At 39.2% G+C, this 14,123-nt stretch overlaps 1 protein-coding gene across 3 annotated transcripts in view; it reads left to right on the forward strand.

The window, feature by feature from the left end:
• FRMD4B (FERM domain containing 4B) overlaps positions 1–14,123 on the forward strand; it is a 407,614-nt gene that overhangs the window by 169,470 nt on the left and 224,021 nt on the right. For 2 of the 3 annotated variants that reach the window (XM_060202892.1, XM_060202891.1), the window contains exon 3: positions 2,192–2,260. The exons of the other annotated variant lie outside the window; for it this stretch is intronic. In XM_060202892.1, the coding sequence (XP_060058875.1) occupies positions 2,225–2,260 (36 nt within the window). In that variant the 5' untranslated portion in view covers positions 2,192–2,224. The remainder of the gene's footprint in view (positions 1–2,191; positions 2,261–14,123) is intronic. 3 annotated transcript variants of the gene reach the window in all.

Below are 14,123 nucleotides of genomic sequence, written 5' to 3' on the forward strand. Positions count from 1 at the left end.
TTTTGGAGAGACACTGAGAAAAATTGAGAAAGTAGGGGGAGACAGAGAGGAAGAGACTGAAATCTATTTTAAATGAATAAAAAGCAGAAAAAAGCAACACAATCTAAAAATTAAAGTACATTTACATGTGGCTTTCAAGGTGTCTTTAAGTCATTACTTCCCTCTATGTTTTATTTTGCCTAATTATATAAGGTCACACAGCTTTTTAAAAATATTAAAACATTTTAATTATTTTTATTTATTTATTTGGGTAGAGACAGTCAGTAATCGAGAGGGGTCATAAAGAGGGAAAGAGACAGAGAGGCACTTGTCAATACTATTTCACCACTAGCAAAGCTTTCCCCCTGCAAATGGGGACCAGGGACTAAAACCTGGGTCCTTATGCACACAACAAGGTGCGCCATCAACTGGCACCTACAGCAGTTTTCTTGATTCCAACTCTTTGCCTGAGCCTCATCACAGTTTTTGTTCTTTTAGTCTAGAATACTCTTCTCAACTCCAAAATTTCATCCAAATTTATTTTTCAAGCCTTATATTTTTGGTGTTCCCTCAAAGCAGGTGATCTCATCACACACCCTGAGATTTCCCACTCAACATCCACTACATTTAAAATGACCTACATAATGCCTGATTTTGCCACCAGACAAGTCTTTTTTTAAAAAAATCATTTTTTAATTAAAAAAATATTTATTCTCTTTTGTTGCCCTTGTTTTATTGTTGTAGTTATTATTGTTGTTATTGATGTCATTGTTGTTGGTTAGGACAGAGAGAAATGGAGAGAGGAAAGGAAGACAGAGGTGGGAGAGAAAGATAGACACCTGCAGACCTGCTTCACTGCCTGTGAAGCGACTCCCTGCAGGTGGGGAGCCAGGGGCTCGAACCGGGATCCTTAACGCTGGTCCTTGCGCTTTGCGTCATGTGCACTTAACCTACTGCACTACTGCCTGACTCCCCAGACTGTCTTATGAGTGCAGAGATCATGCCTGCCTTGTTACCACTGGGTCATTACAGTTAATAAATCTGTCAATTGAATCAAAGAGAGAGTTTTCCCCCAGTTTTTAAAAAGGGGTATAATTTAAGAGAGTTTAGAATTGATTGACAGTCAAGAATAATAAAGCTTCCTTAGCTCTGGAAGAACTTTCCAAAAAAAGGGAAGAAACATGAGGCTGTCACTGGAGTTTGGCCAAACACCAGATGAAAAACAACAGTGAAATAAAATGGCTGAGACCCAGGAAGGTGATCAGAGGGTTTAAGTGTGCTATAATTCTAATACATTTGGGGTCACTCTGTAGTAAGAAGGTGATCTGAACCATCTTACTTTACTGATTCAAATTAGTCTTGACAATAGTAGTAAGATTATCTAAGATTAATTGTCCTCCTAAGTGGATAAATTCTCTAAAGCCCCTTCCAGGAATACATCAGGGCACTCAGAAACTAGTTCTGGTTCTGTTGCTTCAAGTTACGCTAAAAGAAGAAGATGACTTGAGCTCATTTGCCTCCTAGATTTGTTCTTTTTCTATTTCTAAAATAGCACACTTAGATCTATTAACTAATTAACTATAAGAATGCTGAGATGGAAAACTGAGAAATGTTACACATGTACAAACTATTGTATTTTACTGTTGACTGTAAACCATTAATCCTCCAATAAAGAAATTAAAAAATAAACTATTAGAAAAGAGTTCTGATAATGTCAATAGTTGCTGGTATTATTTTTTTCTATTTATTTATTCCCTTTTGTTACCCTTGTTGTATTTCATTGTTGTTGTAGTTATTATTGTTGTTGATGATGTCATCGTTGTTGGATAGGACAGAGAGAAATGGAGAGAGGAGGGGAAGACAGAGAGGGGGAAAGAAAGATAGACAACTGCAAACCTGCTTCACTGCCTGTGAAGCAACTCCCCTGCAGGTGGGAAGCCAGGGGCTCGAACTGGGATCCTTAAGCTGGTCCTTGCGCTTCGCACCATGTGCACTTAACCCACTGCGCTAGGATCCTTAGGCCAGTCCTTGCGTTTTGCATGGCCACCTGCACTTAACCCGCTGCGCTACCACCTGACTCCCCAAAACATTGTGTTTTCATACAACAGTTAGCCCAAGCAGGAATCAAGGAATGTGTTGGCAAAATGTATGTATTCTTCCAGCTCTTCTAAGAAAAGGTTATATCTTGAACTCTCTGTTATGCCTTCCTTAGATCACTCCACAGTTTATCTCAGGAGCATGGGAAATGGCTGCTCACAAATTCAGAGTTTGTGAGAAAAAGGTAAGTGGCTAATTGATAGACAGCAACAGTATCTGCCAAAATATGTATATGTGCAAATAAATAAATAAACAAAACAAAATTAGCTGTAAGTGCACTAGACTAACATAATGGTGGAATCCTTTTTAGGGTAAGGGACTCAACTTTATTTTTGTGCCAACTCCTTCAGAACCCGTTTTTTTCCCTTTGGTTTTTGGCTGAAGGCCAGATTATGGCACAAAAATAAATAAATCATATAAATCCAAAGAGTGAATATTCTGCAACATTCAGTTCCTACAGTAATAAGTAAATGCCAGTCATCCATAAATTCTGTTCATTTTAGTATGAGCAAATGATAACATACAAGTATGTGAGAATTATCCTTTGTCTCTTAGATAAATTTAAAGGACTATAAAATCACTAGTAAAAATTATATCAAGTCAGAGATTTGTCCAGTGAACTTCAGCAAATTACCCAATTTCTCTGCCCCCCCCTTTTTCCCCATGAAATGGTGACTATTGGATCCTGGAAGAATATTGTGAGAATCGGCTGGCACTATATATGAAGCCAACTTTATTTATTTAGAAAGAACGTGCTGAGGCTGGGCAAAAGTGTATCCTGTAGATAGTGCAAGATACTATGAACAAGGACCAGGGTTCAAGTCCGCAGTCTCCCTCTGGGGCGGGGGGAACTTCCCAAGGTGTGAAGCAGTGCTGCAGATGTCTCTCCTTTTCCCCTCTCTGTCTCCTTCCCTCTCAGTTTCTCTTTGTTTCTATCCAAAAAAAAGAGAGAAAGAAAATGGCCTCTAGGAGGGTTGGGTTTGTCGTGCAGACATCCAAGCTCAGTGATAACCCTGATGACAACTTCAAAAAGAAAAAAAGGTGCTATATGGAACAATTTATTAGTAATTTATTTTTGTCATTGTTGTTGTACATGTAAATTAAGTGTAAGTAAAAAGTGACAAATTTGAGGGGTAGGAGGTAAGTCACAAGACTTGTACCATTTCTTCCAAGAAGAAGGTCAGCCTTTTCCCTCTAATCTATATACCCTCCCTTGGAACCATAGCCCCTCCTAGGCTTCACATATAACCTGACCTGGCAAGAAGAGGAATATGGTTTATTAAATGGATTAAGTACTAAAGATGAATACAGTGAAAATAACTTAGTGATCTATTTTTTAAATTTTTAATACATTAAAGACAGTATCCCTTTTCTTTCCCTTTAGTAAGGATAATATGGCTTAATGAAATAACACAAGTTAATTTTTTTTAAGAATGATGGTAAGGTTTTCTTTCATTTTCTTCTGGGAGTGAACTGAATTTGCCAAAGAATGAAAGCAAGATGAATATATTAGTATTTGAGATATTATTTAGTCTGTAGAGGTTTTAGCCCTTTGTTATGGCTTCAAAGACAGAAAGGCCACTGTCGGACGTAACCAAGCTGACAGTCAACCCTGAGCCTTGGCTGACCTTGGTTAGTTCTTCCATTTCAGTATTCCATTGAGCCTATAAACTCCCACCCATCTATTCCTGTGTGATACTAAAACTCAATTATACCCTTTACTATCTTAGCAAGAGGAAAAGAGTAGAGAAAATAGGAGAGAGAAAAAGAGAAAGACCACTTTGTCTCAGGTATACGGGGAATTGAAATAGAGCTTGTCTCCCACTAAGCTCTTCCTATCCTCCCACACCCACCCCTGACTCCTCCTTGGAGAAGGAATTAAAGGAGAGAGACATACAAACCCACAGACAACCCATCCCAGTAGAGGTGCCTGCCTCTGAACAGTTGGGAAGCCCTCCCAGAGGTTACAGGAAATACTTAGATACTTGGTTTGAAAGGACCACCTTTGTCCACCCATATTCAACCCCCATTCTGCATGTTATGGCCTCATGATCCTGGGAGTGCTAGAAATACATTGACTCCTTCAGTTTAGCAGTGAGACATTTCCACAATCTATAGTTGAAACCATTTTTTTTAATTGGGGAATTAATGTTTTACATTCAACAGTAAGTACAATAGTTTGTACATGTATAATATTCCCCAGTTTCCCATATAATAATACAACCCCCCACTAGGTCCTCTGAATCCTTCTTGGACCTGTATTCTCCCCACCCACCCACCCCAGAGTCTTTTACTTTGGTGTAGAGTCTTTTACTTTGGTGTGATACGCCAATTCCAGTTCAGGTTCTACTTGTGTTTTCTTTCTGATCTTGTTTTTCAACTTCGACCTGAGAGTGAGATCATCCCATATTCATCCTTCTGTTTCTGACTTATTTAACAGGGCTTTCCTGATACCCCTCCCCTCTAAGCTATCCCCTCCTGTTCTCTTTGCTCCAGTTCCACAAATAAAGTTCTCCTTGTTGTAGAGCCTTAGTTCTTACTTCTCACTCTGTATTGGATTGCTACTTGTTTCTCCTGCTCTTGGCAATTACCTCTCCCTGATTCAGCCTCCAGGTCTCAGCTGCAAAGTCATATACTTTGCTTAGTCAAAGCACTCCTCTCCCTCCCCCCGCCACCTCCTATTATTATAACCCTACATGGCAGTGCCTGGTCTTTTTTATTACTTGTTCATTTGTCTGACATTCCCCTCTCTACTCATATATGTACTCAGACAGAGATTACTCCTATTTTTGTCACAGTGCATTATGGGTTTTTAGTTCCTTGCCTGGCATGAAGTTCAAGTTCAATACATGGTTTTTTAATCAACAAGGGCATGTGTTTGGGAACTTCATAAGCTTTCTGTTTATACTTTTGAGACAAATAGTCATTTATTTGTCAGTTCGTTAGACATATAGTGATTGCTGCTATGTGCCAGCCACAGAAAAAACAAATATGAATAAGACATCAGTGTCTGGAGAGGGGGAGTGGGCTGGGGGTGGGGAAAATAGCTGTCACCCCACATAGGCATTAAAGAAAAAAAAGCGTGAAATGTTTTTTCTTGTAATGACTGGAGACAGGACTGTATGAATCAGGTCAGAGCCCAAGGTCACAAACATTTTCTAATGCATGGGCTGCTCCAGATGAAATAGTAGGGATTTCTTTCAAAGTATAACAGAAAATTGCACTAAAGGGGGCAAGATCTTGTCATATGTGCAGTGAGTATAGCAGTGGATGAATCATCATTCCACTGTGGGATTGATTTGGGGGGCTCGGGAGAGATTTAGTATGCTAAAGAAAGTCTTAACTAAGCAGATTTGAAAATATTAATTTATTTTAAACTTTTATTTAGTTAGTCTCATTTGAGAAAGAGAGATCAGAGTACAGTTCACTTCTTAGTATATGATGGTGCCAGGGACCCCCAAAATTTCAGGTATAAAAATCTACTTTGCAACTTCTGCATTATCTCCCACCCCTTAAAAGTTACATATATATGGTATGTGTTTATGTGTGTATACATATATATTCATTTTATTTTAATGAGAGAGATACAAGCACTGCTTAACTCTCGCTCATAGTGGTGCTAGGACTTTAGGCCCTTAGGCATGAAAGTTTGGTGTGCTATCTCTTCACGATCTCCTTGACCCTATTTGTTTTGAAATCGCTAATTTTTATTTTTATTGAAGTAACATTGTATTATAACATATAAATGTCAGGTTTACATCACTGAAATCCAGCATGTGTATTACTATAATATATTTACCACTGAAAGTTCAATTCTACCCATGCTTTTGTTACCCCTCCTTCTTATAACTACTTATTAGTCTTATAACCCCAAAATTTGTTTTTCTCTTACTTAGTTCAACTATTGTTTCCTCTGTAGCCCTCATATTTAAAAGTTTTTTTCTCTACAAGGCTGATTTACTAAGCATGATACCCTCTAGGTCCATCTGTGTTGCTGAAAAAGACAGGATTGATCTTTCTTTCCTTCCTTTCTTTTTTGTAGCTGAGGAGTAGTCTACTAAGTATGTATGTATACCATATCTTCTTTACCCTTGTTCAGTCATTGGACTCTTGAATTGTTACCATTTCTTGGTTATTGTGTATATGCTGCAGTAAACATGGAATGCATATATCTTTTCAAATTGGTGGTTTTGTACTTTGGATATAAGTACGCAAAGGTAGGATAGTGAATCCTGTGCAGTTCCAAATTTTAAGTATATTGAAGAATCATACTGTTTTCCTTAATAACTGCACCAACTTCCATTCCCACCAATAGTGTACAAAATTTCCCTTTGGAGAATTTCTCTTAGGAGAAATGTCTACTTCAGAACCTCTGTCCAATTTTTATGAGATTGTGTAGACTATTTTAATGAGAGAGAGAGAAATGCACAGTGAGACCAGAACACTACTAACCTCTAGTTTATGAGTGTGCTGGGCATTGAGTATGGAACCTTTAATATATATTGAAGTAATCTTTTGTGTATTACATTCGGTAGTGGTTTCGTTTCATTCTTCTGCATCTGTCTATCCAGTTTTCTTTGTATTTATTTATTTATTTATGGTTTACAGTCAATAGTAAAATACAATAGTTGGTACATGGGTAACATTTCTCAGTTTTCCACATTTCCATTCAACCCCCACTAGGTCTACCTCTGCGTTCATATTCCAGAATCTGAATCCTCACACCCCCCCCCCCCCCCCCGCCAAATAACACACCCTGGATTCTTTTACTTTGGTACAATATACCAACTCCAGTACAAGTTCTGCTTTGTGTTTTCCCTTCTCTTCTTATTTTTCAATTTCTGTCTTGAGTGGGATCATCCCATATTCATCCTTCTCTTTCTGATTTATCTCACTTAGCATGTCCATCCAAGATGAGGTGAAGAAGGTGAATTTACCATTTTTAATAGCAGCTCAGTAGTTTTCCATTGTGTATATAGACCACAACTTACTCAGCCACTCATCTGTTGTTGGATGCCTGGACTGATTCCAGGTTTTGGCTATTACAAATTGTGTTGCTATGAACATGGGTATACACAAATCTTTTTGGATGGATATTTTGGGTTCCTTAGGGTATATCCCCAGGAGAGGAATCCAGGGTCATAGGGTAGGTCCATTTCTAGCCTTCTGAGCGTTCTCCAGACTGCTCTCCACAGGGGTTGGACTAATATACATTCCCACCAGCAGTGCAGGAGGGTTCTTTGTCCCCACCGCCTCTCCAGCATTTGTTGCTGCTATCTTTTCTGATGTATGACATTCACACAGGAGTGAAGTGGTATCTCATTGTTGTCTTTATTTGTATTTCTCTTACAAGTCACTGATTGTCTGATTTATATTTCTCTGACAATCAGTGACTTGGAGTATTTTTTCATGTTTGTTGACCTTTTGGATCTCTTCTATGGAGAATATTCTGTTCATATCTTCTCATTTTTGGATGGGTTCCTTTGTTTTCTGTTGTTGTTGTTGTTGTTGAAAGTACTACTTATTAAAGAGACTTTCCCTTGCTTTATTATAGGCTTTTGGCTCCTCGTTATAAATTAATTGTCCCTATTTGTTTGCTCTTATTCCTAGACTTTATTTTCTTATTCCTAGAGTTTGTTCCTTTCATCTGTGTGTCTATTTTCATTCTAATACCATTCTGTCTCAATTTTATCACTTTATATGCAGCAGTTGTGGGGGGGGGCTATTTGGATATTTACATCATTCTTGGGCCATACAAAATTACCTTGCCACTCCACTGTACTTGTTTATTATTTCCAATAGTGTTGCTAGTGGAGTCCTTGTGATTTTTCTATATATTTGACCAGGTCTTCAGTGGTAGTTTTAGTTCTTGCTTTCCAATTTGGAGTCTTTTTAAAAATATATTTATTTACTTATTTATTTATTCCCTTTTGTTGCCCTTGTTTTTTATTGTTGTCGTTATTATTGTTATTCTTATTGATGTGGTTATTGTTGGATAGGACAGAGAGAAATGGAGAGAGGAGGGGGAGACAGAAGGAGGAGAGAAAGATAGACACCTGCAGACCTGCTTCACCGCCTTTGAAGCAGCTCCTCTGCAGGTGGGGAGCCAGGGGCTTGAACCGGGATCCTTACGCTGGTCCTGTGCTTTGTGCCATGTGCACTTAACCTGCTGCTCTACCGCCCGACTCCTCATATTTTTTTAGTTTTTAGGTGCAAGTTTAGATGTGTATTTTTTTTGTGATTCTTTTTGTTCCCAAAGGTAGGCCTGCATGGCTATAACTTTTACTCGTTACAGCATTTGCTCGGGATATGTTGAATGATTCATGTATCCCTGGAATCCTTGTTGATCATGGTAGATGAATCTTTTAATGCATCATTATATGTAGTTTACTAGTGTTTTGTTGAGAATTTTTTGCACCCAAGAGTAAAGTCTGTAGTTTATAGGTTCTGATAAGTGGTATCTTCATTTTCATTAATTGAAAAACCTTAATTTTTAAAGATGTATCTATTCCTCTTATGAGGGAAAGACATAGAGAGGCCAGAACACTACTCTGCTCTTGCATATACAGTATCAGAAATTGAGCCCCAGGATTCACACATTCAAGCCCCACACTCCACCCTGGCTTCAGGGATTTCTGCATATTAAATCGTGAAAATTAAAACACCATAACATAGTTAAATGTTGATGAAAGTTATAATTCCTCTATTTTATAGTAGATATCAAAAAGTGGTAAGTGGGGGCCTGGTCGGTAGCGCAGCAGGTTAAGCACATATGGCACAAAATGCAAGGACCAGCATAATGGTCCCGGTTCAAGCCCCCATCTCCCCACCTGCAGAGGGGTCGCTTCACAAGCGATGAAGCAGGTCTGCAGGTGTCTTTCTCTCCCCCTCTCTTTCTTCGCCTCCTCTCTCCATTTCTATCTGTTCTATCCAACAACAACAACTATAACAACTACAAGGGCAACAAAATGGGAAAAATAACCTCCAGAAGCAGTGGATTTGTAGTGCTGGCATCGAGTCCCAGCGATAACTCTGGAGGCAAAAAAAAAAAAAAAAAAGTGGTAAATAGAATGGCAGATAATATTTAATTCTTTCTCAAAGAGATTTGAGCTCATAATATTTTTTTTGCCTCCAGGGTTATTGCTAGGGCTCAGTGCCTGTACTACAAATCCACTGCTCCTGGTGACCATTTTTTCCATTTTATTGGATAGAACAAAGAGAAATTGAGAGGGGAAGGGGAGGTAAAGAGGGATAGAGAAAGAGAGACATTTGTAGACCTGCTTCACCGCTTGTAAGACAACCCCCTCTCCCCCCGCAGGTGGGGAACAGGGCCTTGAACCTGGGTCCTTGCATGTTTCCTTGTGTATAGTACTATGTGTGCTTAACGGGTGTGCCACCACCCGGCCCCCCCATAGCACAGCTTTATGAGTGATTGAAAACCATTATAAAGTGATTGTTTCCCCTCTTCTCCATCTGTCTTTTAGGGGAGGATATTTTCCCACAGCAAAAGCCAAGACAGGAAGAGTGGAGTATATTGTTTAAACTGGGGCTCACTAATCTTACTTACATTTTTGGCAGAAGAGTTTCCAGTTACAGTACTTTCCTGGATCCTGTCATCTGTTGAGCAGCATCCCTGGCCTCTATTCACCAGATAGCAGCAGCATCCACCAGTTGCAACAGCCAGAAAAGTTTCCAGACATTACACAATGAACCTGTGTGTTCACGTGCAAAGTTGAACTAGACCCTGTTTTCATTTCTGTCAATCCCTGTGTCAGATATTCATGCTCCACTGGCATTTGGCCATGCCATTTTGTCAAGTGTATAGAGTACACTTGAAAAATGTCCATGGACATTAGTTGAACTCTGTCTTATTTATGGCAGAGCATAGATCTGGAAAATGCCATGTTACCAACTGGATTTCTCTTCCTAGAGACCAGTTTGGGATTTTGTTCTATGTTCCTGGCATTGTGTTCTTCTTCCTGCTGATTGCTCAGAGGAGAACCTTCAGAAGCTCGGGGATAATGACAGTTTCTCTTTTACGTCTGTAGCAGAATTCCCAGGTGTATGAGTAATGCTGTCACCTGAAGCATCTTTTGAAGTCTCTAGAGAGAGATGCAGGAAATTACAGTGTATTGCAGGGATCTCTTATGCAAGGGAGGAAAGAAAATACTCTTCTTAAATTTTTTTTTAAAAAAGAAAGATAATTTTGGAACTTGCCTAATTTATATCTTTCTATAGGAACTTTTAAGCCAAATTCAAGGCTGTGTGTCTGGGATCTGGTTTGTCCCAAGTGTCTAGTTCACTTAAATATGATGCCACCTGAGACTCATTTTTGTCTCCTACATCCACCTGGATTCAGTTGCCACTGTCAGTACATAGTGGGGAAAAATTTGTATTTCCTTCCCTCTAAAATCTTACTTGTTTCAAACTTTTGAACTTCTTCTGCAGAAGAGGGAAGAGTTGAATAAGAAGTATTAGTTCACAGTGGTGGGAAACAAAGGGTCTCTTCCTGTATTCTGTCCAGTTTTGTGTTCACCTGACTTGTTGCAGTTCCCAAGAAAGGTTGGTTGTGGTGTGGGGAGGCTGAACTGCAAAAATCTTTTTTGGGACTTGAATGAGAGCAGGCTTACCGTCTTCCTTAATACAAGTCACTACCAACTTGAACCTCCAAAAACATGGATGGGATGGGATAAGAATGCAGATGTAAATAATTAGTTGAAATTTAAAACTTATTATTTTTTTCTTTTTTACTTCTGATGTCTTATTGAAGCATGAAAACTTGAAACAACTCCTGATTTGGGTGGTGGCAACAGTAGTTTTCTTTAGGTGCTTACTCTTTGCTAGCCACCATGCTGAACACTTTGTATGGAATATTTAATCTTCCCCCCAGTTCTGCGTGGCAGATTTTTCTGTGCTTCCCTTCTTATACATGAGAACATTGAGGCTTTGTGGGCTTAATCAGCTTATACAAGGTCCCATGGGTCTTGAGGAACAGAGATTTAAATCAGGTTTGTCTCTCCAAGGAGATTTAAATCCTAACTATCCTGCCCTGCTTCAGTAGTTCCAGTTTCAGTGAGCTCCCCCAGCTGCTCCATGAGATCTCAATTCCCTAACCTTACCTTATAGTTTCTGATTCTGGAGTAGGCCTGAGAACTTGCATTTCTAGCAAGTTCCCAGGTTATGCTGCCATTTCTTCAGGGATCACACTCTGAGAAGCCCTATGATACACACCCTATTTTTTAGAAAATAGTGAAGCATTCATTTAGAATTGAATGAAAATGACTAGGGTTGGAATTTTTCCCATATCCTTTGACTTTATAAGCCTGTACTCAAGTAAATAGCAACCACAATGTGTCTTGAGCACCTCTTCTGAGAGGATGGTGTCATGAGACAGAGATAATTGACCTGTTACAGGTTTTATTCTGGTATTCCCTTAGCTGCTGGGCATTTCCGAGAACACAGCTGCACTGCATTGCAAAAAAAAAAAAAAAAAAAAAAAAAGCCTACAAACATACCATATCACAGCCATTATAGTTGTTGTAATGGGATTTTTTCAAAGCCAGTATTTTTCCATTGGAATGCTGATCTTTCTTTTTCAAATTATATATATTTCATTTGAATATATGCTGTATTAGTATGGATTAGTGCAACCTAGTATATTCCAATTCTGTATGAATACTGTGACTATTGTCTTGGAAAACAGCATCAGAATACTACTATTTTTATAATTGTTATTAGTGATTTAATAATGATTAACAAGATTCTAAGATAAGAGGGGTACAATTCCACACAGTTCCCAACACCAGAATTCTGTGTCTCATCCCCTCCATCAGAAGCTTCCCTATTCTTTATCCTTCTCTGGGAGTATGGACCAAAAATTTTATAGGATGCAGAAGGTGGAAGGTCTGGCTTCTGTAATTGCTTTTCCACTGAACATGGATGTTGGTGGGTTGATCCATACCCCTAGCCTGTTTCTATCTTTTCCTAATGAGATGGGCTCTGGAGAGGTGAGGTTCAGGAACACGTTGGTAAGGTTATCTGTCCAGGGAGGTCAGGATGGAGTCATGGTAGGATCTGCAACTTGGTGGCTGAAAGGTAGTATGATATAAAACAAAATGCTTAATAAACTGGCACCCAAAGGTAGGAATAGAACAAATGAAACTAGGGGTTTTCATGTGGAAGAAGCTAGGAAGTCCATTTCAGATATGTGACCCATCGCTTTAGTAACTTTTGTCAGAGCCTGATAGCTAACATGCAAGTGGACTAAAAGTACTGTCTGGGAAGTTGGTGTCATAATTGGGAATAGGACTAGAAAGCTAGATTAGGGAAGAGGTTAGCTCCCAAATATGAGAAAAACTATTAACTATTAATTCCATCAATCCGACCTAGAGCCCATGTCTATTCATATTTAGCATAGGAGCCTGTGTAGCCTCTGAGTCCCTGTCAGTCTAGGCTCACAGAGGCCATGGTCACAGCCAGGAACATTCTAGGCTTCACTCATTTCAGGACCAGTCTTCCTCAAGTGGCAGAGTAGGTTGACCCAGAATACTAATATTAATGAGGACAGTGTAGGTTTACTGCAAAGCAATGTTTACAAGCCTTGAATTGGGTCTTCTGTCATAATTCAGCGAAAACAATCTTAGCCTAGTTATTGGTATTAAAAAGAAATAAAGAGGGCAGGGGGTAGATAGCATAATGATTATGCAAAGAGACTCTCCTGCCTGAGGCTCCAGAGTCCCAGGTTCAATCCTCTTCACTGCCATAAGCCAGAGCTTAGCAGTGCTATGGTAAGACAGAAAGGAAGAAAGAAAAGAAAGAAAGAGAGAAAGAAAGAAAGAAAGAAAGAGGAAGGAAGGAAGAAAGGGGGCCAGGTGGTGGCTCACCTGGTTAAGTGCATATGTTACAATGCAGAAGGACCTAAGTTCAAGCCCCTGCTCCCACCTGCAGGGGAAAGCTTCACGAGTAGTGAAACAGGTCTGCAAGTGTCTCTCCGGTTCTCTCTTCTCTATCTCCCCTCCCCTCTCAATTTCTCTCTGTCTCTATCCAATAATAAATAAAAATATTAAAGAATATTTTTGAAAAGCTGTCTACCCCTCTCAGTTTCTCTCTGTCCTATCAATAGAAGAAAAAGAAGGAGGAGGATGAGGAGAAGGAGAAGAAAAAGGTTGTCAGGATCAGTGGATTCATAGTGCTGGCACCTAGCCCCAGTAATAATCCTAGTGGCAATTTAAAAAAAAAAAAAAAGCCTTTTAAAAAAGGAAATATTGTTTAAAAGTTTACTGATTGTGGTCGCTTTGAAAACAACAGGCACTTTGAGGACAGATTTTGTGTTCTTTTAACTGACTGAGTTTCACCTGAATTAAGATTCCAAAAGTACATTTGAAACCTGAATTAAACCTGATTTACTTAGTGATAATCTGCCTTGAAGCTTTCTTTGCTAATTCAGGAAAAAGGCCTTGGGGCCTTACATTTCGGACACTTAATAGCTAATATAACAACAGTGGTGTAAAAACTGCCATTAAAATGCAGATGCTTGCTCTTCAGATGAATTGAAGAAACAGTAATCCTAAAATTTGCTACAGGGTTTTTGCTATGAAAGTTGTTAAATATTATAGGGAACTGAAATCTACACACTTTCTGAAAGAAAGTAGACTCATGATAGGAGTGTCTCCTCAGGGCTCCATTTCCAAATGCCTCAGGTAATATTAGTTCCTGAGGGAGAACATTAAACACACACACACACACACACACACACACACACACACACACACACGGCTTTGTGAGTGCTGGAATAGTTTAATTTTGTTTAGAGTCAAGTACCCATGCAGATCTGTACTAGAAGCTGCTGCTAGGTATGTAAAAAGACTGTTTTCCACACCCAGGGATTCTCTTGTCAGCTTCTATTTCCCAGCAGATAATAACTAGAAGCAATTTGCTAGAGACCCAGAAGCTTCCCTGTTCTTCTCATGAACTGAATGCTGCACAGTGCAGAGGGTCGGGAAACCCACTATCTTCTGGCAGCAAGAAACAGGTTGTCATTTTCTCAA

Source organism: Erinaceus europaeus, chromosome 12, assembly GCF_950295315.1.
Source record: "Erinaceus europaeus chromosome 12, mEriEur2.1, whole genome shotgun sequence".
Classification (NCBI taxonomy): Eukaryota; Metazoa; Chordata; class Mammalia; order Eulipotyphla; family Erinaceidae; genus Erinaceus; species Erinaceus europaeus.